Below are 27,995 nucleotides of genomic sequence, written 5' to 3'. Positions count from 1 at the left end.
CTTTTAATTGTGATCAATCAGTGTATCCTTCAGTTGTCCTGGCTTGACTGCACCAATCTCATGTGGGAGATCAGGCCCCACTTCATATCAGTCTTTAATATGTAATTGCAAGAGCTACATCAGTTATATATTTGGCTGTATATTGCTGTGGTCATGTTATAATTATTGCATTAATATGGCATGATATGGCTGCAATCCTTCTTCTTGTGGTATTTTGGGATGGGTTTGGTTCTGCTTCCAGTTATCACCCTAATATTATACCATTCCTCCTTGTAGCTAATCTAAATTTCCCCTCTTTCAGTTTAAAGCCATTACTCCCATTTCATGTATATTATGAGATTCTCTACTCACCCAGAAAATACAGACTGTTCAGCCCTCTTCATGGCTCGGGAATGCTGTTCCCTTAATCACAGGGAAACAGGTGGATGCTCCCATTCCACAATTGCCCCTTTCAAAGGACTACAGAGATGATTGTATTAACCCACTGGACTGTGTCAGCACTGCTGGTAAACAGCATCTTGCTTTGATTTTCTGTTTAATTACCCAATGCACCCACTATCAATAAATCTTTCCTTTTAAGTAATGAAATAAAGCAGAACCTTGCAATGTTAACAGTGACCTGCAAAGTTGCCAGTCCCTACCATGCACAGTGTTTCCACTCTTGGATTAAATCCCCACTAAATTCATCTTCATGAAGCCACCAGGATAGCTCAGCGGTGCTTGGTGAAGGCAGGATGGGGACCAGCCTGGTGGCACTGCAGGGACGTTGGCCCCATGTGCTGCCATGTGTGGCTGCATGTACTGGGGCGATGTTTACACATGGAGCCAATGTTTGCTTAGCTCGAGCTGTTGGATTAGCTGTTTGGTTAAACCAGCTCAGATCAGGCAGGTTGGTTGCAGGGATTTAGGAGATTGTTTCTAACCCAGTGGATTTTCCTGCTCAGGGACAGACTCCACTGGGAGACGGTATCTGCACCAGCCAGGGACTTCAAGGGATGAAACAAGATGTCCCTGGTACAAACCAACCTGAAATCAGATATTAGTAAAGCCAAAGAAATTACTCCCTCTCTCCAAGGCTGACAGCAACAACTCATGTTTAACCCCACATGCAAATTATTCCTTGTGCAACAGCAGAATAAGAACATTTTTGGTTTCTATTTCCAGCGAGTGGGAACTGAAGCCCAAAATGCTGCTGGGGAATGTGGTTTCTGGATAATGAGGATGTCTGGGATGGCGAGCTCAGATCCAGCTCCAAACCATGCAACTCCTGCTATGTGGATGGACAGCATCCACTCCACAAGGGAGATGGTTTCTGACCAGTCTCTGTGACTGGCAGAGAGAAGTTACTAAACTGAGAAGGAAGTCCTGGGCACCAGCAGCACAGCCTTCCATTATCAATTAAAACGTTCCTAATTGCCCTGTCTGACACCACCTCACACCAAGGCAGCCCTCGAACATATGGTCGAGCCCAGATGAAAGAGGTGATCAGTTCTCAATCTAATTAAGCAAACAGCAAACAGGAGTTGGCTGGGTTTAATTGCTGTAATTCTCCCAGGAAATGGGTCCCCCAGCATCCTGCAAACCATGTGTGTGTGTGCTCCAGCACGGAGGCTCCAGCAGCTTGGTGCAAATCCTGGCTTAGGGATGCTCAGGAGAGGGAGGAAGGACTGTGAACAGGTTGGGATGCAGGGAACGACTTGGTTTGTTTGCCCAAACCCGCAGTGTTTTGTTTTCAGCAGCTTTTGGAGTATTTTTGAATGTATATTTTTAACAAAATGCTTTGGTTTGTGGAATAGATGCAGGGTATTTTTCACCTCTTCCATGGCCTGAAATAAGTGCAGAGATTTTAAAAAATGTTGGACTTTGCACACCACTTCTGTGGCTGTTCAAGGAGCTAAAGAAAGGTGCTGATGTTTACCCCTTGACATTCCTGTTTTCTCTGTGTGTTATCTCTCCTGTTTGGTCCCGAAAAGCCCACCCTGCCCTGGTCTGCAGCAGATTCTTCTGCTCATGCATGCAGAAGAGCAAGAAAAGCAGGACCTACTGCTGGGAGGGATCCTTGGAATAAAAGGTTCAGGCTGGGATGTGTCAGAGATTGTAGCAGATTTGGGCCCTTTTTGAAACAACTGTGGCTTTTTTTGATATTTCCTAATCTTGGGGCAAGGACCTCAGAGAGGTCCCAGGTGATCCCAGTGCTCATTCTTATTCCCATGTGTTTGGTCAAGCCTTCTCCAGTCCTCCCTGAAAGGGAAGTCCTATTTTTTTCTAGTGTTATGCCAAATATGTGTAAATTGAATAATGACATTGGGGTTTTTTTGCCTCGTAGTCAGAGGACGGTGACAGGATGGCGAATTTTAAGGGTCACGCGCTTCCAGGCAGCTTCTTCCTGCTCTTTGGGCTCTGGTGGTCTGTGAAATACCCACTACAGTATCTCAGCCAGAAAATAAATAAGAAATCCCACAGGATTTATTGTTTCCAGCGCGTGGATGCCATTGAAGGGGGAATCAAAGTCATCTTTTCTCTCATAGGTAAGGGTTGTATTTCACTTGCTGTGCCAGTGAATTCCTAGCCTGCAGTGGTGACTGTACACAAGCTGACTCAAGAGAAACTGGTCTAGATGTGGAATGATCACAGAATCTTTAAGACTGGAAAAGACCTTTTAGATCATTAAGTCCAACCATTAACTGCGGCCAGGTCCACCACTCAACCATGAACCTGAGCCCCACATCTATATGTATTTGAACATTTCCAAGGATGGTGATTCCAGCACTACCCTGGGCAGCCTGGATGCATCCTTGATATTCATCTTGCCTTGATCTCTGGTATAGCTTGATGTGGAAAAGCAAGTCTCATACCCCTTCCCAAAGCTGAGCTGCCATTAAACACAGGTCTGATTTTTCCATCCAGTCTTTTCTCCCTGATGCAAACTCACCTGCTTCAGAACCCCCAGCAGCAAGGAGTAGTCTCAACCACTGCAAATAAACCCCCAAAAACTCCATGCTCTTGGGTGTCCTGCAGGGATGCTGGCAGAGCAGTTCGTCCCAGACGGTCCCCACTTGTACCTCTACAGCGGGGAGAAGCGTGACTGGGTGAAGCTGATGAACTGGCAGCACACCACCATGTACCTCTTCTACGGCCTCTCTGGGGCAGTGGATGTCCTCACCTACATCTCCCAGGTGGTGCCACGGGGTCTGGATCGCCTCATGTTGGCTGTGGCTGTGTTCGTTGAAGGTTGGTAGAAGGTGGTGCATACTTTGGGGAGGGATGCTGGGGACCGAGTCAGAGTAGAACTAAAATTTGCCTGACTGAGATATTGCTCCACGTGCCTCTGGAGATAGGACACATTGTAGGGGATATATTATGGCAGGCCAGGCTGGAATGAGATGCGAAATACAGGCATGGATGGGTTCTGGTTTGGGATTTCTGGGGCTACTGCAGTGCAAAGCAGCAGAATGAGGTTCCTCGTTATGAGAAGCAACTCGTGGACTCTGCAATTCCTCTGCCATCCACAGGCTGCTCTCTTTCCCTATTCTCTCCTGCCTCCTGAGAGCCATTAATTGCACTGCAAGCATCATCAGCCTCATCTGCTTGTGTGGCATGTGGCAATTTGAAATTATTTATTCCGCTTTCAGCATTACGTGAATATAATTTTGTCCTCAGGCTGCCTTGCAAGTCACCAGCTGGGATTCCAGACCCCTCTTGGATCATAGAATCATAGAAAGACTTGGCTTGAAAGGAAGCTTAAAAATTGTCTCATTCCCATCCCCTGCCATGTGAAAAGAAGGTCTTGTTTATATGGAAACCTCCTTAATGAAAGCTCAGCTCCTGTTACTCTCCTGATCACAGCAGTTTTTGAGGCAGCAGGAGCAGGGGCAGCTCTACATGCAGAGTTTGGCATGTACGACCAGGAAATCTATCATTTACAGCTCCCAAAAAATGGTGAAGTTTAGCAATAGGAAAGAAATACACAGCAGAAGCCTGGCTACAAGGGAAGGGTTATCTGAAGAGGTGATGGCACAGATGTGGGAAGAAAACTACCCTGTCCTTGATCCCCATATTGCTCAGATCCTCCTGCCCCAAGGTTGGGCATCTCATCCTTCCAGGATGCTGGGATGCCAGAAGGCCTAGGGACTGGTGCTCTGTGGAGTCCCTTCTTTTCATGGTGGCCTGTCTCAATTTGTCGTCCAGGCAGGTAATTTACTCGACTTGGTGGCCACGGCTGTTGTTAACGCTGCTCTAAGCAGGGCTCGTGTTTTGGCAGGCTGTCTCTTCTATTACCACGTCCTTCATCGCCCCATGCTGGATCAGCACATCCACTCACTGCTGCTCATCACCATCTTCGCTGGAGCCGGTAGCATCCTGCTGGAGGTTTTCCTGCGTGACAACATTGTCCTGGAGCTGTTCCGAGCCAGCATCACCATCGTCCAGGGAACGTGGTTCTGGCAGGTCAGTTCTGCCTTCCCAGAGTAACAAAGCAAGGGGAAAAGAGGAGAAGCAGCTGCACATCACATATCAATTGCACATCTCCCAAGGTTAATTTTGCCAGGCTCACTTCATAAATAACTCATAACCCAGAATGAAAATTTACTTATCACAGGTCATCTCTGATGACTGCTCCTGCTGCAAGAGCTGTTTGTCTTGGCTTATTGCTTCTCTGAGGGGAAGAGTGAAAGCAAGTGAGCAACATTTTGCAGTATCGAACGACCAAGTACTAATTGCTTAATGTGTCTAATGCACTCTGCAGCCCTCCCTTTGTTTTAGTGGAAAGATACAAACCCCACCAGCAATTAAACAGCTGAGCTAAAATACAGCCAGCTGCCTGCTTTGGTAGGAGTTGGAGAAGCAAAGAAATCAACTGGAGATAATTGCTCTCAAAACTAAGCTGCCAAAAAAAACCCCAAACAAACAAACAAACAAAAAACAAACAAACCAACAACAAAAAAAAAACCCCAACAACAAAAAAAACAGCCGAACCATACCCCAAAACCAAACCAGTTTCCCTTCTCTTTTTCAAGGCTGCACTAGCTCAAACCAGCCTTTATTCAGAGGTTAAAAACTGGGCTGAGCCAGTAAAGTACTAAATCTGGAGTTTTTAAAGGACGGCTTGGAGTTTGGAATGCTGAGGGACAATTGTGTCTGGATATTGAACAGAAAAAGAGAGATCTTGAGCACAGATTGGCTTTCTATGGCCTCTCGTTGCAAGGATGGACTTCACTCTCTGAGCAAAAATCTCTGTCCTGATCAGGGCTCAAGTTCATTGGTCACCACATGAATAAAAGTAATTCACAGTGAGGATGGTGAGGCTCTGGCATAGGTTGTTTAAGGTCCCTTCCAACCCAAACCATTCTGAGATTCTGGGATTCTATAATTTTTTTCCCCAATGTAATAGACTTTTTGTTCTACCCAGATTGGTGTGGTGCTTTTCCAGCCATGGGGAGGTCCAGTGTGGGATGAGAATGACCACAGCAACATCACGTTCCTCACGATGTGCTTCTTCTGGCACTGGGCAGCTGCTGTGGCCATCCTGGCTGTAAACTACACCCTCACTTACTGGTACAGCTGGGACAGAGGTTGGGACAGGGGACAGGAACTGGTGCAGGTCTGGGGTGGGCAGGAAGGAGGGGATGTCTGCCATGAGACACAGATGTAACCCAGCCCTTCCTGCCATACAAAGTCACAGCTGACTAAGCAGTCCCAGACTACTGCAAGTTTCAGGACACAGTATTTGTTGAGTGCACAGAATGCAAAACAGCATCAGTGAGAGACACAGGCGTTAAACAGGGAGAAGTCTAACAACCAAGTCCCTAGAGGTGCTCCTGGAACTCACACTGCTTATTTTCGTCTGCACTAACTGCTGAAGTCAGACTTTAATTTGATAGAGACATCAAAGCATTACCAGGACCCCCTGACACTTCATCTCCAGCTTCACAACGACTTCGAAGCAGTTGAAGGTCACTGAATTATTAGAGGTACAATAACTAAAGCATTACCAGCCCCCAGTTTGGCTTCTGCAAGGGGATGGGAAGATTATCCCACTTTAAGGATGCTCTAAGGGATGCTGTGTGAGCTACAGAATGGATAGTTCAGTCCATGCCATCAAATAGACTTTATACAGAACAAAACCCACCCAATCCCCCATCAACAGCATTTTAGGATCTCTAGAATGAGGGTTCTGGTGAATGGCATTAGGTTGGGGACTTTTCTATTAGTGATTTATTGCTCCTGTGTTACAGCTGTCTCCAGAGGTTCAGGAGAGGCAGTGGAGAGCCCTACATCAGCCTGGGGGTCCGGCAGCAGAAGTGTGACAGCAGGTCCCAAGCTGCCTTCTTGAATGGCTCTGATGAAGAATGAAGAGGGTTCAAACTCCTGCTCCAAATACACAAAGAATCCTTTTTCCAAAATAAAGAAATCTAATGCAATATTTATGTTTTGGAAGAGTGAGAGGTGCCCCTGTGGTGCTACTGGGAGGAAGGCTGAGCATGCAGGGATGGCTGCCCTCCATCCATACCCAAATATCTCTGGCTTGGATACAGGCACAGCTTGAAGTGATTTTTAGCAACAAAACAAAGCATGGAAATTCAACATGACAAGATTGTTTCATCCTATGGGCTCCCCCGTGTGTTTCCATAGGGATGGAGGGCATCCTTTAGCCAGCTGACTTTTCCAAGAGCCTGGAGGCTTTGACTGCCGTGATTGAAGTCAGGGAAATCTCCAGGCTGAGGTCATGCACCTCTGGAGCAAGGCATCACCTCAAGCAGGATGAGTAAGAGAGTGTTGAATGTGAGATTATGGAAATTTTTGCAACACAAGGGCTTGATTTCTCACAATACAAATGTTATTACTGAAGCTTTGAACTAAAGAGGGGTTTTGTTAATTGTTTTCATGTTCACTTAAAGGCTAAGAGAGTGAATAAATGTGAAATAAAAATCCTCACTGAGCTGATATCCTTAAATTTAAGACTGATAAATTACAGAGTGTGTAATAATAGCTTAGAAAAATCCATCCCTCAGACCTGCAAAGCCTGAAGGACTGTAAGATACACAGGTAAGCAGCAGGGATTCATGAAATGTCTCAGTTTTCCATAGAAAATAAACCCCCTCATCTTGGAAAGCAATATGAAACAGGCACATGGATTGGTTTAATCTGTGTTTGCTAGCTAATCTCCTACAAAGAGTGACTGGAAATGTCACCTCCTAGATAGGAGGAAAATATGCCAGTAGTGAGTATGGAGATTATATATATATAATCTCCATATATATGTATACATATATATATGTATATATATATATATGTATATATATATATATATGTAACCAACAGCACAAGGTGAATTGCAATTGTTCGTGTCTCAAACCCCGGGGCTGGAAGGATGTTCCGCACTAAGATCTTCTCTCTGCTGTGTAGTGGGGGGATGGATGGCAGGAGATTTTTGTGCCCATGTTCATGACTGCACAGAAAAGCAGCTCCTGGCAGGTTCAAGGGAAGCCAAAGCTCATTTTTTAAGCTCATTCCCCTTGTACAAAAAGTCTGTCACAGACTACAGAGACTACAGCCTGGATTTTATTGCTTATTAACAGTGCTATAAAGACTAACCAGCTTTCCTTGAATGTCAGCTTTCCTGCATATCCACTGCTGAGCTCGTTTATTTTGCAGGGCTGGATACTGGGAGGTGCAAACAGACTGAGTGTGAGGAGAATGAAGCAGCAGAGCTGCATCTCCATAAATCTATGTCATAAACTCATGATTAGGTCTCATGAGTCATAACCACTGAACATGAGGAGCATTTTGCAGACTTTTTTTTTTCTTCTGCCAAGGCAGGATAGTTTTTCCAAACGTAATGACTTCTTCTGGCTGCTGTGGGCAGACACAACCCATTCTGCAGATGCCACCTGCAAATGGCAGAGAACCCCCCATGAGGAAGTTACTCGGACAAACCGAGTAACTGGGAATGCTACAAGACAGGGATGGGTTCACTGAAGAGCAAAAAGGCCCTGTGTGATGCTCTGAATTATTTCTGGTCTTCTCTGAATTCTTTTCTTTTAGGAAACAGCCGAAGCATCATTATTCCCATTAAACAGCCAGAGGAGGGCAGCACTAGCAGCTGGACCAGGAACAGACCCAAACTGGATGCAGTCATCTTCTTCCCACCCCCGAAAGCCAGAGGTTTTTTCCTTTCCAGGGCACACAAATAAAAGATGGTTTTTAGAAGCACTCCTTGCTTTTGGAAGTGGGATAGGGTTTATTTAATCCTTCACAGCTCAAACGAATTGCTCTCTCCTTTCCCACTCCTTTCTTTGGCCCCTATCACTGCATGGCCACCAAACGCCTTTTGCCTCCACAGCATCCAGTGTCTGGAATAGTTTCTGTTTGCCTCATTAACTCCTTGCTCCTACAAACATCCCAGGACTGTCAGCTTAGTACTCACTAATTTGTTTTCCAGCTCTGGAGCACATTCTTTTCCAAGGTATGAAGGTCAGGAGGAGAGATCCAGCCTGTGATTAAGGAAGGAAATACAGTTGGGTTTCATTTCTGCATGAGAATTAATGATTTTCATTTTAACTAAAAACAGTTTGTAAATAGTTTAGGTACCCAAACGAGGTATGAAGGGTCTGGATCAATGGTACAGAGATGGTTTATTACAAAGAGGTGCAACCATAACCCATCCTCACATTTATTTCTTTAGTGATGGATATTTTAGGACAGTCCTAGATGGAGACTTGCTTTTAACACAACTTCAATATCAAGCAGTTGTTCTGGATCATGTTTTTCAGCACGTGCTGTTTGGACTTGATGATCTTGGAGGTTTTTTCCAATCGAAACAATTTTATGATTCTATAAATAGAGTTAAAGTGTCTCTGTACTTGACCCAGTGGCCATGCAGCTGGAGTGAGCTGGGGATGTGTTTGTATCCATATCCATACTGATTTTAAAAAGAGCAGGATGCCCTGGCTGGTGTCTCAGGGGTGTTTTTTTCTTGTATAACTGTTGCCTGATGTTGGATTTTGTCGCTAAGGTGTCCTGCTCATCCATGGCCGGAAGGAGCTGCTGATCCTACCCTTCTCTTACAAAGGGGCCCAGAAAATATCCCCAAAGCAGCCAAAGGTCCTGGCAGCTGCTCTTCCTGCAGCTGGAAAGACAAACCCTTCATCAGGAGCCAGCACAGCCCATCCACAAGCCGCTCATTCCTGGGGCAGAGATAGGATCTCCTGCTGCCACCCCGCACAGCCACTTTTATATGAGGCTGAAATGAAGGTGTAGCAGTAGAACAAGCCCTGCCTCTGTTTTTACCACCTGCTTCACCTCCTGTTACCTGTTTTTGAAAGCTGATGGTAGCATTCATCATCATCATCATAATAATACTTAGCATTTCCCAAACAACCATCCATCTGCAGCACTCGAGCTGCTGGCAAATCTTTAATTAGATTGTGCCTCCCACCACCCACAGGAAGGAGACAAACATTATCACATTTTTTCATTAGCACTGAGGCTGATGATGAACCTTCTCAGAGAGGATGCTTCAGTTATAGCTGAGAGAAAGAAAAAGAAAAAGAAAAAGAAAAAGAAAAAGAAAAAGAAAAAGAAAAAGAAAAAGAAAAAGAAAAAGAAAAAGAAAAAAGGAAACAAAAATATGAAATCAAATTTAGTTCAAGGTTTAGCTTGAGGACATTAGAGGAGCTGGAGGGGGTTGGACGCAGCTCTGCTACCCCCACTCATTTCCTAGGAGGAAGAGGAGGATGGGCATGTGCTGGCATATTCCCTAAGGAACTGGAATGGAATTGCATTCATTTGTGCCCACAGTGATTTTACCATGCACGGAGTGTCAATGACCTGCTAGGGGATTTTGGGGGGATTTGCCATATTTTTGCTGAGTCCCCCTCACTGAGCTGTTCCCAACCACCTGTCAGAGTTAAATCCTCATTTTTCTCATGGGGATGGTTTAACAGAAACTCCCTTTTCTCAACTGTTTAACACATTGAAAACTTCTTTCACTGCCTGTAACTTAAGTTGCCCTTTTCAGAAGAGCTTTCTCTCTGGCTTTTACTCTTTACTGGCCCTTTAACTCCATGGAAAAAGGCACATTGATCCTCTGAGTAGATGCTTTCCAGCTGGACCTCATTTCCAGCTGCTGCACTCCCACCTCACTTTTCCCTGCTTTCTCCAAGGACTTGACTCCTGCTGCTGGGGAAGGAACTTCTGGTCCTTTGGGGTAGTGGTTTGTAGATGTGGGTGGTTGCAGAATGGAAAACTGAGCTGAAAGAGCTCCCCTTCAGCTGATGGTGCTGCTGCTTTTTTTTCCAGCAAAAAAAGGTATGGTTTTCATCCTGCATTGCTTTCAGGGAGGGAGAGTCTGTGAGGGAGAATGCCTATGAGGGTTGTATTTCTCCCTGTGCTTGGATTTAATGTTGTAACAAGTTCCTAAGCTTAAGCTTGGGTGAAACTGCTCATGTGGAAGCCCCTTTGCTACTGTGGGCTTCCCAGGACCATTTTTAGGTGTACTCATCCCTGTTCCACTCATCCTGCTTCTCAGGCACCGTTGGAAGTGAGCAGTGATGGGTGTACGGCACAGCCTCTTGTTTTCCTTCCTTCCTCCCACTTGATATGAAGATAATGGGAATGAAAGGCTCCTGGCTATGGCTTAGTGGCTTTTCTGGCTGTGCTGGACCACACATCCTGGGGAGGCTGCTTTGCTCCCCTGCTGCCCCAGCCTTGGGTTTCCATGGGGCACTGGCTCACATGTGTGGCTCCAGGCAGGGCTGGTCCTGCAGGCTTGCTTGGGGTAGGTTTGGCAATACACGTGAGAGAAATACACAACTTCCCAGGAAAACTGTTGGTTTGGAAATATGGCTGCCCCAGGGTCAGGGGCTTGGGCAGTGGTCCGGGGTGATCCTGAGCGTTTCTGCACCCTCATCTCAGTGCAGTGGAGGGAAATGGGGACACTGGGGTGGCCCAAGGTATTTATTTGCCTGAAGCACCTGCATTGCTCATCTCTGCAGCTATCAGTGGTACGGGCAGCAGCTTTGGGGTGGCTTGTGTCTGTGGTTGCTCAGCAAAGGGCAGTGTTGTGTTTTAGAGAGGAAAAAATGGGTGGAAACAGGCTGCTGTGTCCTGCTTGAGCATCTTTTGGGGGAGAGAGGGCCATGGTGCCTCACTTGTCAGCTGCTGTGGACTGGGAAGTGGGGCTCACAAAGGCCCTGCTCTGGTTTGCGAGCTCCTGGCCTCAGGCAACTTTTATAAGATTGGACCCCCTAAAAGGGTTATCATGTCCCAGGCAACTCAGTTCAGAGTCTTCCAGCAGAGACCTGTCAGACCTTGCTGCAGCTTTATCTCTTCTTGACTCTTTTCCCCAGTTCTCCCAAAGCCCATCATAACAACTGAATATACACAGTTGCCATGGGAACAGGAATTGGCTGCTTACCCTGATTTTTGCAGCAGGAGTGTTCTTGCTTGGTTTTTTTTAATAGCAGACAGGAGGTGGCCCAGGTTGTGAAAGGTGGTTGACTCAGGGCACTTGGAACTGGCCTGCGGAATGTTCAGCTCCAAACATCCTGTCTGAGGGGCACCTCCCCGTGGTGGCTTCTCCTTTTATCTGCCTCTTCTGAGTAATCACTTCCTTGCTGATACATCTGGAGAGGGAGAAGGACAGGCAGGAGTCACAGGTAACTCTTCCATCCATACGCTGGTGATCAGCTGTGCCATGGGATGGACATGGCTACTGGAACTTGGGAAGAAGGGATGCAGGGAGAACATCTCTGAGAAACAAAGGCTCAGTGTGATGACAGCTGTGGGCTAGGCTGGTGGCAGTACTCCTGACAGTGCCAGAAACCTCTGGCTTTTGCCCTCTTGTATGGGGGTTATTGTGTTTTGGAGCTGCATCACAGCAGAAGATGGGACTTGCTCAGCCTGGAGAGGAGAAGGCTCTGGGGAGAACGTAGAGCCATTTCCAGTGCCTAGAGGGGCTCCAAGAGAGCTGGAGAGGGACTTCTGGAGTGTCATGACAAGGGGGAATGGCTTCCCACTGCCAGAGGGCAGGGCAAAATGCGATATTAGGAGGAAATTCTTCCCTGTGAGGGTGGGGAGGCTGTGGCAGAGGTTGGCCAGAGAAGCTGTGGCTGCCCCATCCCTGGAAGTGTCCAAGGATGGAGGAGGATTCACAAAGAGAAGACCCTCCAAATGTCTGCAGCCAGGTCCTGAGCTTGCCCTCTGCACACAAGTTGGTTATCCTGGGATGCTGATGGTTGCACCCATGGGTGTTTGTAGGGAACACCGGTGTATCCAGATGGACAGCAGAGATCACCCCACTAGAGAAAGGAGGGCCAAAATCATGGATGGTGATGGATCTGGAGCTACAATGGATCCAGGGGAGAGGCTGGAAGTTGGGCAGGGATGCTGTCCTTCCCAAGCCGAGCCTGAGGAGGCTGTGAGCAGTCAGGCAAGGCTTTGTAAGGATATCAGGCAGCTCCTGTATGGCGATTAAGCAGGAGCATCACAGCCTGGAAGCTGTGCAGGGAGAAGGGCAGCTCAGGTAATAACTTCTGACTGCAGCCATATTTCAAGTGCTCTGACAGACAAACCAGCTCCCAGGAGGAATAAATAACCTGGTGTCACTGCTCTTACCCAGCTGCCACTTACTTGGAGCTAAATGAGCATTTACATGAGTGTGGGCTCCAAAGCCAGAGTGGGGGAAGCTGGTGGGTCAGGGGTGTCAGGGTTGGGCTCGTTGGGCTGTTCGAGGAGCTCTGTGAATGTGGAGGGTTGTTTTTCTGTGCCTCAAATACATGACCTGTGCAAGTGGACTGTTGCTTGGAAACGTCTGGTTTTGCTGCAGAATAGTGTCTGTTTTCTAAAAGAAGGTTGAAATTTTGGCGGAGGATTGTTGATTTTTGTTGTTGTTTGGCTGGGTTTTGGTTTTTTGTTTTCTTTTTTTTTTGTTGTTGGGAGGTTTTGGGGGGGTGGTTTTTTTTGGGGGAGGGGGTTGGTTTGAGTGAGTTACCTGCAAGCTTCTGCTTGTCTGATGGTGGTTTGGGACATCTCTGCTACAAGAGAGATGCCCCAGGACATGGCAGGATTCCTGGAAGTGTTCAAGGCCAGGCTGGACGGGGCTTGGATCAACCTGGTCCAGTGGAAGATGTTGCTGCCCATGGCAGAGAGCTGGAACAAGATAAGCTTTAAGCTCCCTTCCAGCCCAAACCATTCTGGGACCTGTGGTGGCTGCTGAAGGACTGTTTCCAGTTGCTGAGAAGCAAAAGGGACTCATGACAACCCCTCAGAGCCTTGCTGGATAGGGCTGCCAAGGGGTTGCAAAGCAAAAGGGTCCCTGGCACTACAAGGAAGAGCGAGGCTGCTCTGCTAGGGAGGGGGATGGTGGGGGTAGGAGATTCCAGGGACAGCTCTGAAACAGCAGGTTGGGTTTGCTGGTAACTCAGATGAAGGGGGAGATGGCTGGTGGATGTGGGGTGACAGATCCCCAGGTTAATCCTGGATGCTGGCATGGCTTGGAGCAGCCTCTAGAGCTGAACACCAGCTGAACTAGGCTGAACACATTGTTTGTTGTTTCTGGGCTCTGGTATGTCTCTGCTCTCATTCTCTCCTCCAATTAATCACGTCAGATTAACAACCCTGACATGTCTCTCAAGGGTGTGCTCCAGCTTCAGGCTGCTGCCCTTGCAGTCACAAGTAGGACAGTGGTAAAATTTGGCTATATATCCTGCAGTTGTGCTATGCTTAAATGTGCTTTAATAGTGTTTGGTTTTAGTCACTTCAGATGTAGATGTCTGTGCAGGGAAGGTAAGTGTCCTGGGTGGGGTGTCCAGGCTACAATCTGGAAAGACATGAGTTCTCCTGGGGCATGAGCCACCTCACCCTAATGTATCCATGCAAAATAGAGCAGAGAGCCATCCCTGATCCTGGGTGAGGCATTTCTCATCTATCCGAAAGGCTCTTTAGTAACTTCCATCCTGAGAGAAAACCTTAACACAGATTTGAGCCTTTCCCAGCTTGCCTGTGTCCCAGAGATGCAAAGGATGACAATGGTTTCTACATTCCAATCCTGTGTTTACCACACAGAGCTGAGCCAGTCTGACCCATGCCAGCTCCACAGCCAAAACCTGACCTGAAACATCTTGCAGAACTCTCCCTCACCTCAGGCACTTGCCACGCCACATCCTTCCCTTGTTTTGCAGTGCCTAATTACTTTCTGGTGTGGGAGAACTCGGAAAACGTGCTGGAGTTGTTAATCTAGCCTCTGCAATTTGCTTTGGTATTTATAAACACAACGAGGATGTGATTTGTGATGCAAGGGCAGGTCAGTGTGGAAGCGTTGGGATGAGTAATGCCTTCATCTGTGTACATTCAAGCTGCAGAAAAGGACTGGAAAGCCCATGGGGAGGAGAAAAGTGAGTCCTCCTTAGGTGGTAGAAGCTTACTGAGAGCAAGGAGAGAGGTCTTTCTGGAGGGAACAAGACCATCCCAAGGTAAAATCAAAAGGTCAATGCTATAAACACTTAGATCATTATTTATTCCTTTCTATGCTTGCTACACTGGGATTTTTCTCAGGAATTTTGGTATGGGCTGAAATATTTTGCAGGATGTAAATTTGCTGTATATTTGCTCCTCTCTGTCCTTCTTGTTGATACTCTGGTACTGACCTGATTTAGTCAAGGCTTTTTTTATGCCTTTAGTTTTCAAGCTCTTCCTGTGGAGAGGAAATCCCTTGGGTCAAATCAGCACTTGTATGCCACACAAGGGTTGTGGGGAATATGCATGAGGCTCTTTTTCCAAATGTTAATGGTTCCTGGGTTGCCTCCTCCAGCACAGCCCAAAAAAGCTTTAACTGGCTGGAGCTCCTACTCCAGCACTGGATTCACAGCCTGGAAATTGCCTAGTTTGTAGCAAATTTATGGTTTAAGGAAATAATTGTCATGTTGCTTTTTATCGGAAAAACTTTGTTGTGTTTCCTCTTCTAATAGCTGTTATCCTTTCTTGGGCACAAAGTCCTGATGATTTTATGTGCAGCCACATAAATATACATATACACACGCATATACACAGTGGTGCACAGTGGCAGCTTCCCTGTGCTGATATCCCACCTCTGATGTTCAGCTTGCAGCTGAGCCATGTGCACCTGCTCTGTCGAGATGTGGATCCCTGGGGATGCTGAGCAGCTCAACAACTCCCTTGGGCATGCTTTGTGTTGGTCCTCAGGCACTGTTTGCCCTTGCAGGTCCAGAGAACGAGCCCGATGCCAACAAGTTTTCTGGGCAGTGCCCTCCAGGGCACTTTCTTCTTCGCCTTTGGCCTGTGGTGGTCAGTACGGTACCCCCTGAAGTACCTCAGGAGGAAAGGTGAAGCCGAGGGCCAGCCAGCCCGTGGGTGCACAGAGGTCTTCGAAGGGGCGGTCAAAGCTTTCTTTGCTCTAGTAGGTAAGAGATTATGATGATGAGTCTCTGCCCCAATATCTACCTGCACAGCAGCCACTCTCTCCCACGACACTGGGGCTGTTTGTAACGAGGAACATCTGGCACGCTTGTGGCATGCCCTGGGACAAGACCTTGCTATGGTTCTCCTGGTCAAACACCACTACGGCTTCAACCTGAAAAGGAGCATTCCCTCAGGCTTGTCATTTCCCCATGTATAAGCAAAAATGACCTTTTCTCTCTTTGCCCAGGGATACTGGTGGAGCAGTTTGTTCCCACTGGTCCCCACCTGCAGCTGTACAGCCCCAAGACGCACAGCTGGACTGACCTCACCCACTGGCACTACTCCACCATCTACCTCTTCTTCCTACTCTCTGGTGTCACAGACGTGATCTCGCACTCCCTGCTCAAGCTGCCACCTGGCTTGGACCGGCTCTCACTGTCCCTGGCTCTGCTTGTGGAAGGTAAATCGCACCTGGTGCTAGGGGAGGAGTGGACACAGAATAAGGAATTGGTGCGGTGCTCATGGGTGTGACAGCTCCTGAGCAGTCTGGGGGCCACAAAGGCAGAGCTGGAGGGTGTGTGGATGCACGATGGCACTGGCTGTGTGGCAAAGTCACGCCCTCCCTGCTCCTCCTAAATATGGATCCAGCCGTAGCTGGATGCCACAGGGGATGCTTGAGGGCTCTGTGCTTCTGGTGGCCAGCAGTTTGCTCACTCTGGTGTTACAGAAAGGTCTTATCCCCCCACCTTGGTTGGATGCAGAGGGACAGACCCTGATACAAAGATCCCCACCATTTTTGAGCTCAAGATGCCCATCCCTGTGCTGCTTCTGCAGGCCTGGCTGGGGCACAGGGATCCCCACAGGTACAGGGGTTCTTCAGGGGCAGAACAGAACCAGTGCTGGGGCTGCCTGGTCATTGCAGAGGGAAGGTGGTGACAGCAGCTGGTGGCTCTCTGGTTCTTCCCACCAAGGCAGATCATGGCAAGGCCTGGAGCATGTTCTGAGTTTTCAGATGATTTTTAAGAGAATAAATCCCAGAGTGCTCTTTGCTAACACAGGGTGGATCTTGGCAGGTTTGCTCTTCTGTTTCCGTGACTACAGCAATGCTGTGCTCGACCACCACCTCCACTCCCTGCTGGCCATGGCTATCTTTGCCGGAGCCCTCTGTGCCCTCCTAGAGGTATTCCTCCAAGACCATATCATCCTGGAGACCTTCAGGACCAGCTCCTTCCTTCTCCAGGGCTCTTGGCTTTGGCAGGTCAGTGTGAATTCAGCATTCTCCTCAGAGTTTTGCACCCGGGAAGGTGAGTGGAGCGGGAATGCTCTGCCCCTTTAGGCCCATCTGTTGGGGTTAAACTTGTAGGCTGTTCAAATATCTTTGTAAATAAGGAGAGGAAATGAGGCTCAGTGCCAGATATGCCATCGAGAAGAAGTGCATGTGTAATGTACCAGCATGGACAGACCTGGAAATGAATGGAAAATGGAAATTGGATCCCACAAGGGAAGGAAACCACAATCATGAATTTTTATTAATTTTATTAGGTCCATTTTCTTCCTCTGTTTGTTCCAAGTAACTGAAAACATCTGGAAATCTCTCATAAAATAACCCAGCTTTTGATCTAGGAGGAAATGCATAGACTGGCAATGTCACCTTTGGGATGTCACTTTTCTCCAGGATGCTGGGCTGCACTGCAAGCCCTAAGGATTGTCTGCAGAGAATCCATCTACTCCTGACACCCTTGTGTCAGTCTAGGGGGACAATGGTTCTTGGGGAACTGCCAAGGGCAGTGTCCCAGCTGTTTACTTGGGGTTACAGTGCCTCTAGTCAGCTGCAGCAGGTGGGCTGAAAACAGGAGGGATGTGCTAAAGACTGACTTCTTTTTCATCTGTGGCCAGATTGGATTTGTGCTGTCCCCTCCGTGGGGAGGACCAGGCTGGGATCAGAGCGACTCCAGCAACCTCTTGTTCCTCACCATGTGCTTCTGCTGGCACTACATGGGTGCTCTCGCTGTTGTGGCCGCCAATGCTGCTGTGTCCCGCTGGTATGAGGGAGTCTTGGTGCAGTGCATGGGCTCTGGTGGCCAAGAGCAATACCCAGACCCAATATTGGGGTGGGAAATCCATGCACCATTGTGTGTCATGGGATAAGGAGTATGGGAGTCCATGCGTATCCGAGCATGGCTTGGCTGGAAAGGGTGGGCTCCAATGTGCCACCACAGAGCAGCCTTCCCGAGCAGGGTGGGATGAGCCAGTGGCTCTCACTGCCCACAAATCCCTGACCAGTGCTACTTTCTTTCCCACAGCTGCAATGAGTCCTGCCAGCTGAAATTTGGGGACATCGACGTGGAGCTGGACTGTGGCTTATGCCTCCGCAGAGGGAAGAAGAGCTCCAGTGGCGCCTTGCTGCCGGAGAGCAGCTCAGATGATAAATGAGGCTGTGGTGGGCATGGAAATCTCTTCCCTGCTGGTTTAGAGCTCTTGAGACGAGGTTTTTAATTAGTCTTGATAAACTACAGCAGCACTTGACAGTGGAGCATCAGAAGTGGGAGGCAGGACCCTGAGGCAGAGCGTGGCAGGAGATGCAAGGCTTTTCCTTGTGCATCCCTTTGGTAGCCATGAGTTTTTAATTCTTTGAGCTGCAGCCCAGGCTGCAGACTACAGCACTGGTTTGTTGGTGGAACCCAACTGGTGTGGCAAATCTGAACCTCTTTTTTAAACATTATTTTCCCTTCTGCTTCCTCAGAAGAGAGCCAAGCCAGCATTCAAAGGTCCCGGTGGCTGTCACTCACTCTGGTGCTTTTGCACAAAGCTGAATATACAGAGTATCTGTGATTACCAATAAAGTGCTTGAACACACCTCCTCCATGGATCTCTTGAACGTGATGCCGCAGGCTAAGGCAGTGTTGGCTTCAAAATGGTTTGGGTGGTGGATGAAATATCTGAGGGATGGAACTGTGTGTGATTTAACATGGACAAGTCTGCCCAGGGAAGGGTAGGTGGCCAGTGGATAGAAACAATGAGGATAGCTGCTCTCTTGCTTGGTTTTCATTGGAAGCTGAGTTAGGCAGATGAGCCAGGCGGCTTGGTGTTCCTGGGAGATGGAATGTTTTCTGGGCAGGGGGCTCAGCTCAGACAGAGACCCTTGAAGCAAAATGATGGTTCCAGATGGCTGGGGGTGGGTGTATGGATTGTCTTGGTAAGTCTCTGAGAGCCCTGCAGTGATCTCACCTTTTCCCCGACACCTTTATTCCCCCCTTGGAGCTGGTCACTTCCAAACAAAACCTTCCAATTAGGGATGTCTGCCTTGCTGTTGGTGTCTCCTCTTGTTTGCAGCAGAAGAGTATGGGGAGATTCTTCCTGCCATTGAGAACAAAACCGAGTTTGAAAGATAATATTAGGAGGACTGGTGAAACATCACTAATCATCATCTGAAAGTTCATCATCAGCATCTAAAATGTTTGTGCCATGTCCTTGGCTGAGGGCTGGGCTGGGTGAACAGGGGAGCACAAACAGCATTGATTTTATTATCTTCCTACACCTTTACTGTGTTCCCCTAAGAAATGCAAGAGCCAGTTTAGTCTGAGCACATCCCTGCTGGGCTGCACACACTGGGAGGAAAGAAAAATCCCTCCTGACTCAAAGCAGTTGCAATTCCCAGCCCCATGGGAGCTCCCCGGAAGAGTGAGTACTGTCTATTTAATTTTTTTGCTTGCATTTTTGGATTTTACTTTTGAGTTTTGGGTTTTTTTTTAAATTGTCTCCCTTTGAAGAGAAGGGCTGGAAGGAGGCCAATGCTTCATGTTGCTGGCAGCTGTACAGAAAAAAACTTTGACGAGAAGAGAATACCAGGTAAGTGTAGTATTTTGGACTCCCACATTTGGCATCCACACGCAGCAGATGGTTACTTGGGATACTAAAGTAGGCTGCCCTCCTGAGCAGTGGTTTCTACAGGCAGTGGTTGCCTTTAAGTTGGGGTATGTGGATGTCCAGTACTGGAGTGAGAGGTTGTATTGTGCTCCATGGAGGTGATGTGCTCCCATTGCTAATAGTCCTCCTAGGACCAGAAGTGGGGTCATTGTGTCAAGCTGTTATAGACTGACTGCCACTAATGGGAAGCTCAGTGCAGAGGTTACAACTTCTGGAATACTGAGCTTGGATTGAAAAGAGGGGGGAAAACAATCTCTTTCCCCTTTGATCAACTAATGTTACTTTTTTCCTGTCTTTTTTTCTTCCTGCCCTAATGTTATCTTTGCAGTGCTGAATCTCTTACTGAGTGTTTTGCCGTGTAAAACATAGGTTTTGCTGGTGTTGTTTCTTCTTTCTTTGAATAAATGTAAGTAAAAGCAAATAGTGATCATCATTCTGTGTGTTTTGACAGATTCAGTGGGATCAGGCTCCAAGCCCAAGAGCATTTCTTTGAACAGGGCACCCAAAATTACCTGTTACCATGTTAGGTGATACAGCTGCCCCATATTTGAGATATGACTAATGTTTGTTGTGTCAATAGGGTAGAAAGAAGACATGAGGTTGCTGAGGCTGTGGCTGTGCTTGTTGAACAGTTCCTAGCTAGCCTGGGTGTGGGATTGATATTTCCTGTAACATCTTCTCTCCCCATGAAGCTGGAAGGGAATAAAACTCATTCAGAGTCAGCCCATTGGAGGGAGTTGGAATGAGATGATCTTTAAAATCCCTTTCAACCCAAACCATTCTGGGATTCTGTGACTAGACAAAGTACAAGTGATGAGCAAAGTCCCCATTGTCCTTCCAAAACTGTTGCTGGCCATGTGCTGTGGACACAGGGAACCCTGAAATAGGTGGGAACTGGACACCTTGTTCCATTGTCTCTCCAAGGTCGGTTAGGATCTGTGCCTTGGTACGTTTAATTACTGGGTACCTCATTATTTATCATACACAGAGCTGACAGATGCTGTTCCTGTTATTTTCTGAGAGAACATCAGATTCCTTGTGTAGCTCCTGTGGTCTGTCAGCACTGTTGGTCCCCAGGGAGACCCAAAGATGTGGATGATTTTCTTTTGCCATGGACTGTGGGCTGTGATTCCCTGAAAATACCTTGGCCAGAAAGGGATGTTGTGTCTCTGTTGTTGCTGCACAAGCCAGGATCTAAGGTAATTCTTACCTGCATTTTACCTTTTTCCTGTCTATTGCCACACAGAAACACTAAGACTGGTGGTTTTGATGACAAATATTCTGTGCACAATTATATTTGGAGACTTGATTGAGGTATCCAGAACATACTTGCTAAAGTGTTTGGAAGGAATAAAGACCCTTGTCGTTCCAGACTGAATTCGCAAGTTGTCTCACAGCAAGGCCTGGGAGCATGTCATGGAAAGAGCGATGTAAAAGTTTTCCCGTTTCCACAGATCCGCTGCTGCTGGTAAATGTCAGGAACAGGCTTTTACCCTGGAGGAAGTGGCCATGGAAGCCTTTGGAGGATGGCTGGGTGTGATTTGGGTATCTGCTTGCCTCAGCTGCAGAAAAGAGAAACATCATGAGACCATACAGAAAAGTGCTGCTGCACAAGCTGAGGGGCTTTGAAGACCCTCAGTACTCGGATCTGTATGCAAAATCTTTTATTGTTATTGCTGAGAGACTTGCTGGAGATTCATGGTTTGAAGAGGAGTTGAAATTAGCACCACTAAATTTAGGCACCACAAAATCTACTTTTTCAGCTTAATTATTAAACTTTGCTTCCAAACTTTAAGCAATTGCTGTTCAGAGGACAATTGGATTTTCTAGGTCACTTGTCTCTTCCAGAACTTATAACTTTTCATTACGTTTTTCCTTTTTTTAAATCTTAATGCATTTCTTGCCTATTAACTCAAGTGATTTAAGAAACAATAGTCAGCAGTACATGGTTGTTTTCCTCTATGAGGGTGCACAACTTGGATCTCATCCAAGGTTGTGGCGAGGCTGCACCTCAAATAGTATGTTCAGGTTTGGGTCCTCCACTACAACGAAGACATTGTGGTGCTGGAAGTTGTCCAGAGAAGGGAACAGAACTGGAGAAGTGCTACCAAGGAGGGAGAAGTTTTCCACCTCTGGCTGGAGTAGTTTTTTTGGAGGCTGGAAGTTCTTGGATGTATCTGGGTGGTGATCATGAAGTGCTTGGTGGAGAGGAGGCTATTCCTGCTTGCAGGATGCTCTGGGTTACAGCAAGAGTTACACAGTGTAACAGTGGTGATAAACTAATTGTTAATGGTTAATGTATTTCCACTGTACTTCGTGAGATTTGAGACCAGCAAACAATTTTTTGAATGAAGGTGTATAATGAGATGCTCTATTATAATGAATCTTAAGAGTTACAGTGGCATTATTGAAAAATGTACAATTTTCCCCTGGAGGTACCATCCTGTGGAGTCTTGTAGTGCTTGCATCACTCACCTCTTTCCTGACATGTCTGTGAATTCCTGGTAGGTGTTTCTTTTCTCAGCACTGCTTTAAAAATATATACCAGTGACTGTATTTTATGGGGAGAAATGAAAGTTTAAAAATCCCAGTGTGCCAACATGTTTCACCAAACAAATTGCCTAGTTTATTAACCTTAATAATTTTTATTTTCTCTGCAGGCCATGGGGAAGTTCATCCACTCTGTGAGTGCTAAGGCTGATGTTAGGATGCCTCACTGTGCCCAGTTTCTGCTGGTTCTGGGAGGTGTTTTGAGTTCACTAAGAGCATCCTTCTCAGCACGGTGGAGTCTGGTGAGATGGTAATTACACATCCCACTGATTTCCAGAAAGCAACTTGGAAACGCCTTTGATGTAACTGCTAAAATCTGGTGAACCTTTTGTCCTCAGGTCACCTCATCAAACATGAGCTCATCTTTGGAGTCTCTAACTGCAACAGCAGCCAGGCTTCTCTCTGCCCTCTTGCTTCAGTTTAAAGTCAGGCATAAAGCTAAAGAAAGGTTTTTCTAATGCTTAACATCATTATCCAGTACTTTCCTCTGCTTTGATTGTGTGTGCTGGGTAGAAATACCCACGTGGTGATGTTGTGGTGGGGGCACGAGTTACCTGGTTTAAAAGATGAATTACCTGGATTTGAACCATGAGCTGCCAGCACTATTTGGAAACATAGCTCAAGCCATCAATAGTGCAGCAAAACCTAGAAAAGCTGCTCTCCAGAGCTGGTGCTGGGATGCTGAAAGAACAGCAGTTGCCTCTTCTTCACCTTCCTCTACTAGTGACTTTATTTTTCAACAGTAAAACCCTGAGAAATGAGGGGCAATTAAAGCATGTGGTTCTCGCACTGATATGTGAGTGTAGTAGAAAGGTGTTATTTGATTCTATCAAATAACATATTTTTATTTGATTTGCAGCATATCTGTGATACATCTATTCTGCTGACCTGATGTGCTGCCTATAGTGTGCTACCAGTGTTCCATCAGCTACTCCATCACCTGGTGAGTGCTGTCACTGCCATGAAAGGGTGGAAAAATGTCCTTTTTTGCTGGATTTAGGTGGCTCTTTTCTCCCCCTGTCGGCTGCTGGCATCTGATGAACATGGTGCAATTCTTGTTTCTTCCTTTGTTTCTTCCTCACTGGTAGATTCTATTTGCAACACAATGGACAAAACCCACCTAATCCTGCAATTTTTCAGGAAAAAAAAAATTCTACTTGACCAAGCTGTGGCACAGCTCAGGTGAGGGCTGGGTCTTAACTACACCTTGGGCCCCAGCAGTGTCACAGAAACAGAAATTTTTTATTCTTAAGTAAATGTGAAACTGATTTAGTTTATCTTGAAATTCAAAGTATTTGTCTTAGGTTGTGTAATGTTCTACACAGGGTTTGAGTTTGTTGGATTTTAAAGAGAATTTAAGTTGGATTTAAAAGAGGGGCCTTGGGGTTTAAAAGAGAGTTTTTTAGGTTCAAAAAGTTTTTGTGTTGTGCTGTAGTTCTGCTTTAACCTAATGTTGTATCAAAACATTTTTGTTACAGAAGCCTTTGGAAGGTGGAAGCAGAAAATAGGAGTTGGCCCAACATCCTTGTCTTTCCTAGGGATCAAATGCAGAATAGAAAACGCTCAGCTGCTGGTTTTAATTATTGACTGAAGGAAAACTAAGTTACCATGTAGGTGTCTGTGTACAATTTAAATTTCCTGGTGTCCTGTAGATGCACTTTCCAGCTTAACTTCTGGAGTCACAGCTTTAGTAGTTTAATTAACTAATTGATTCATTATGACTTGAGCACATATATTACTTGATTGAGCTTCTGTAGAAACCACTTTTATATTTTAGACCAGCTTTAATAGCAGAGCTAGAGCCTCTCAGACAGCAGTGGATGTGTAAACATGACTGTAAAGCTGTTTTGTGTGCAAAGAAATTCCTGTTCTTGTTTGTGCTGAGAACTTATATTCTAGTTTTGTGTTTAATTGGAAGGGGGGAAGCTTCACAATTAAAGCTGATTTATACCAATTGCCTGGGATCTTTGCTCAAGCAAAACACAACCGCCTTACAATAATTTTTAAAAATAAAAGTAAAAATAAAGTAACTTTTGTTTTACTTTTAAACTTTGCTTTCAGCTTTGCTTATTTTTATTTTCACTTATTTGCTTTAATTTACACCTTTTTATTTTTGCTTTTATTTTCACTTCTACTTTTTATTTTTAAAATAAAAATACATTTAAAGATAAAAATAAAAATCAACTGCTCCCAGACCTGCCCCATCCCAGCCAAAATCCAAACCTCTGAGCTAGGTTCTGCTCTGACATTTCCTACTGTTAAAATTAATGTTGCAGACCCTCCCCTCCCCTAGAGTTTATACATTAAAAGAAAAAAGCCCCCACACTAAAGGAAGTAACACACCAACTACATGGAAGTGTGGTCCTCTGATTTATTAGGCATCCAAAACCACAGAATATCAAAAACTCTTTCAAGTGAGCCAAATTCTAAGTCCTCCATCAGAAAAAAAATCACCATGATTTCCACAGTGAAGCTCTTTTTTTCAGCAATATATTTCAAACATACCAGTAAAGTTGTGGTGGATGGACAGATCGCAGGTCATATATCGTGTGTATGTATACATATAGATATAAATATATAATATGTAGTCTGTAAAAGTAAAGAACACTTGAGCATCCTCAAATACCCAATGTCCAAAGTCCCTTGGAAAAATATGAACTGACAGCACAGGAATAAATGCACCATCTAAACCCAGAGTGTGATTCAAAACACAAACTGATTCAAGATTCGGCTCCACTACTCATTTTGGGCCATTGAAAATTCTAGTGTTCTCTGCTTCTTAAAAAATAAACTTGAGCAAATAGGCCTGAAATTAAAATATAAGAACTTTTCTCATCTGTGACTTGTAGTTCTCGATGCATCAACCTGAAAAATGGAAGATGCTTTAAGTTCAACACAAAAGATGTTCTTGATGTTCACTCTTCAAAACAAGAAGAAAGCAATTAGGAAAAGGCAAAACAAATAATATTCTCGGAATTATGAGCAGAGAAAGGCACTAAACACATAATCTGTATAAAAAAGATTATTAATTCAGCAACTGGAGTAGCTGAAGGTTGGATCTGTGACCAAGACTTGGGATAGTCCCAGTCTTGTTCTTGATTCTCAGTACCTAGAGTGAGCTCCAGTAATTTACTTGTGTTACCAGCAAAGGGTAAACCCAAATTTCAGCCCTCAAAAAACCCCAAACCACCAGGAATCCAGCCTCAGAAGAGAATGGCTGGATCATCTCCTGCAGTTTATTTGTTTTCCAACATCCAAATATTCACAAAGTCATAAGGAATGTTTCCTTCCGTGTGCCTGCTGAAATCTCATGTCTGTAACTGCATCTTCAAAGGATAACACAAAATCTAAAGCAGATGATCCCATTATATCCAAAAAAGAGACACCAAAAGGTGGTGCAGCAAAGGCTGAGCCCCAGAAATGGGGCTGCACACAAATAAATTTGCCCAGAGGAGGAAAAAAAGGATGGCATTTCCCTGTGGCCCACTGTCCAGGTGGAGTAGAGATCCACATTTAGACTTTCCTAACCTCAGATAATAATTCACATAGTTTTTCCTGTCCCAATGGATACAGGCAGGAAAGCTGCTGCTGAAAAAGGCAGCATTATTTTCGACCACCCAACAACCTGCTCTGACCCAAGTTGGGAGCTCAGTGTGATGTACTCCAGAAGTCCCTTCCAGCATTCATTTCTCCATGAGCCTGCACCAGCTGCGGGATTACTCCCTGCCGAACCACCACACTGGAGAAAACAATTATTCCTTGTGGCTTCTCGCTTTCGAGTTCAGGCGGCACGCCCCGAAGCCACACAGAAAGGGCGAGTCGCCACGCCGCGCACCCGCCGAGTGTGCCCTGGTAGAGAGGCTCACTGACCGGTCTGCGGAGTCCCTGGAGGACGGAGGCGGGTGGGAAACGAGGTGGGACAGAAGAATGTACTACATGCAGTCTGCAGGCTTCCAGGGATTTATTTGAGGGTCTTCGGGTGAGGGTCCAGGGACGGCGAAAAGGGACGGAGAGACGGCGACTGGCTGAGGGCTGGAAGTCCGGAGGCTGCGGGCCCCGAACAGCCAGTGACAAAGGATTATATGGGGAAGGAAAAGGGGAGTGGTTTGGTGCGCAGACCAACCGGGACAGTCAGAGGGAAGAGGGACAGGGACACAATTCAAATGAACCAATGATACACAACTCAAGAGGGAACAAAGGAGAAGTCTCCAGAAATAATTTCTTCAACCGCAGGGGCTCATGGTTGGTTTCCACAGGTCTCCATGACCTGAACAGTCCAGGCTGTCACAGACCCCTGCAACTGGTCTCTTGAGCACTAGAACTTGCAGGCATGCACCGCAACAATTCCTCACCTTGCATTTGGTGAGGCAGTGCCAGCCCTGGGAGAACCAGCTCCGCTCTGTTCTCCACTGTAGGAACCAGAGGCCTTGGTCAACGCACAGGAGAGCAGCCCCTCCCCTCCCCTTCCCACATACACCCTGCAAATCCAGGCAGCAACAACTAAAAGCCCAATCTGTAAGACCTCCTTTCAACCAGGTTGCACTAAGAACTGACGCTCTTTGCCAGATGTTCACAAACACACCCTGGAAGCACCAAGCCCAGCTCCAGGATGGCAGGCCTGTGCCAAGTTCCCATCCCAGCAGCCACCCAGAGAGCAGATGAGGGAGCCAATCCCTCTGCTCAGAAGCCTTTACATCACTTTGTCCCTGGAGGTTTTTCCTCGGAAGTGCCTGTGCTTTCAGCTAAAAAAAATAAATCCACCCTGGCACCATCCAAGAGACTGGAATTTCCCTCTGTTTTGAGCTTGCCATAGGCAGAACCCTTCCTTTCAGAGACCTTGCAGGAGGATACATCAAACAGCTGCTATGATATAATCCAAAAGGGATATTAAATCCAAATCAACCATCCACATCTCCATTACCACTCATTGACACTGTCCAGAGCACCAGAACTAGAACCACCCTCAGTCTCTTTAACATCAGAGCAATACTTTACAGGCAGAGATTTTTCACAGCCACACACACATGGAATGAGCAGAAATTTCAAAGCCAAGAGTAATCACATTCAAACTTTCAGGTGTTTCACTTCCTGCTGCACAGTTGGGTAGAGAAAAGACCCTGGTTGTGCAGGCAGGGACTCAGAGAAGGGAATAGATGTGCTCCCTGCCAGGGAATGTTCCCAGGGAGCAGACAAGCAGGAGGAGGAAGAAAATCCCTGCTCTCACATGAAAGCAGATGAGAAGCTCCTGAGAAATTCCCGTCTCCAGAGTGGCCTCCAGCCCAAGCCCAGGGGATGGACTTGGACCAGCTCGTGTTGCTGTGGAGACCAAGGATGTTGAGGATGCCAGAAGGATAAGTCAGTAAACTGACTCCCCTTGCTCCTTCTACTCTCACATCCAGGGATCATCTGGGGAAGTCTAAGGCATGGAAACAGAACATTGACTAAGGCTCCTACCTTCCCACAGCACAGCCAGGCTGTGGGACCCAGAGCTCCACAGTGCTCTAACGTGGGAAGATGAGGAAGCCTCCAGAAACCAGGGATATCACCAACCTGTTCCAGCCAGACCTAGAAATTCAGAAAGACTATTAAGTTCCACAGACTCTGCCCCATCACCTCCTCCTCTTAAGAGTCTTTACCCCTTCCCACTGACATACATCATGGCAAGGTTTTGGGGAGATGTGACCACTTCCCTCAGGTCCAGCCCATCCTACCACCTTCAGCCCCACACTCCAAGCACCATAGTCTATTCAGAAGTGGGCCCAGGGAACCTCCCTGATGCCATCCAGAGACTGATGGTATTTAACAACCAGCTCGTTCAGCCCACAGCCTGGTCTCAAATTGCTCTCAAGAAAGCAGTGGTGATGGAACTAAAATTCTACATTAACTCATCCTGGCAGAACACACAGAGAGCCTCTGGGCCAGGGGTTAAGTGCTCCTGCTAAAAAGCACAGTCTCCCCACAGGTCACTAGTAAATACAGCAAAACACTCGTGTTTTTAACCCACTCACTTCTGCAGAACCACGTATACACAAATTAAATCCTCATCTCTGTCAGGTGCTGTGCTCCGCAGAATCTTCTCCCCACCTCTGCAGCGAAGCCAC

The 27,995-nt window shown here is 46.5% G+C and overlaps 2 protein-coding genes and 1 long non-coding RNA gene across 18 annotated transcripts in view; all 3 read left to right on the top strand.

The window, feature by feature from the left end:
• Positions 1-9,463, top strand: part of LOC146427418 (transmembrane protein 45B-like) — a 61,919-nt gene extending 52,456 nt beyond the window's left edge. For 7 of the 13 annotated variants that reach the window (XM_085082022.1, XM_085082016.1, XM_085082013.1 and 4 more), the window contains 5 exons: positions 2,327-2,528; positions 3,019-3,231; positions 4,262-4,446; positions 5,408-5,553; positions 6,234-6,929. In XM_085082022.1, the coding sequence (XP_084938148.1) occupies positions 2,345-2,528; positions 3,019-3,231; positions 4,262-4,446; positions 5,408-5,553; positions 6,234-6,351 (846 nt within the window). In that variant the 5' untranslated portion in view covers positions 2,327-2,344 and the 3' untranslated portion in view covers positions 6,352-6,929. The other 6 variants (XR_014856431.1, XM_085082018.1, XM_085082011.1 and 3 more) reach the window with 6 other exon arrangements.
• A 717-nt stretch (positions 9,464-10,180) lies between these two features.
• LOC146427417 (transmembrane protein 45B-like) lies at positions 10,181-18,273 on the top strand. Of its 3 annotated transcripts, none has more exons than XM_085082025.1 (6): positions 10,181-10,308; positions 15,221-15,419; positions 15,665-15,877; positions 16,491-16,675; positions 17,314-17,459; positions 17,721-18,273. In XM_085082025.1, exons 2-6 carry the CDS (start codon positions 15,239-15,241, stop codon positions 17,848-17,850), a joined length of 855 nt encoding a protein of 284 aa, XP_084938151.1. In that variant the 5' UTR covers positions 10,181-10,308; positions 15,221-15,238; the 3' UTR covers positions 17,851-18,273. The 3 variants fall into 3 exon arrangements, with proteins under 3 accessions (XP_084938151.1, XP_084938152.1, XP_084938150.1); XM_085082026.1 differs by lacking the exon at positions 10,181-10,308 and adding an exon at positions 11,638-11,657; XM_085082024.1 differs by lacking the exon at positions 10,181-10,308 and adding an exon at positions 13,536-14,471.
• A 2,250-nt stretch (positions 18,274-20,523) lies between these two features.
• On the top strand, positions 20,524-23,540 carry LOC146427416 (uncharacterized). Of its 2 annotated transcripts, XR_014856434.1 has the most exons (4): positions 20,524-22,144; positions 22,754-22,837; positions 22,983-23,076; positions 23,373-23,540. It is a non-coding gene; the product is annotated as an uncharacterized LOC146427416 (long non-coding RNA). The 2 variants fall into 2 exon arrangements; XR_014856433.1 differs by lacking the exon at positions 22,983-23,076.
• Positions 23,541-27,995: the final 4,455 nt, after the last annotated feature.

The sequence above is a fragment of the Lichenostomus cassidix genome, chromosome 24 (assembly GCF_008360975.1).
Source record: "Lichenostomus cassidix isolate B80296 chromosome 24, HeHo_3.0, whole genome shotgun sequence".
In the NCBI taxonomy this organism is placed as follows: Eukaryota; Metazoa; Chordata; class Aves; order Passeriformes; family Meliphagidae; genus Lichenostomus; species Lichenostomus cassidix.
The sequence above is the reverse complement of the archived record's forward strand: the minus strand, read 5'-3'. Positions and strand labels throughout refer to the sequence as shown.

What these genes read in the sequence shown, in the direction of transcription:
- LOC146427417 (XM_085082025.1), top strand. Translation starts at nt 15,239, where the DNA reads ATGCCAACAAGTTTTCTGGGCAGTGCCCTCCAGGGCACTTTCTTCTTC. An exon ending in AGCTTTCTTTGCTCTAGTAG is followed by an intron (nt 15,420 to 15,664) that starts GTAAGAGATTAT and finishes CTCTTTGCCCAG; the next exon opens with GGATACTGGTGGAGCAGTTT. An exon ending in AGGGCTCTTGGCTTTGGCAG is followed by an intron (nt 16,676 to 17,313) that starts GTCAGTGTGAAT and finishes ATCTGTGGCCAG; the next exon opens with ATTGGATTTGTGCTGTCCCC.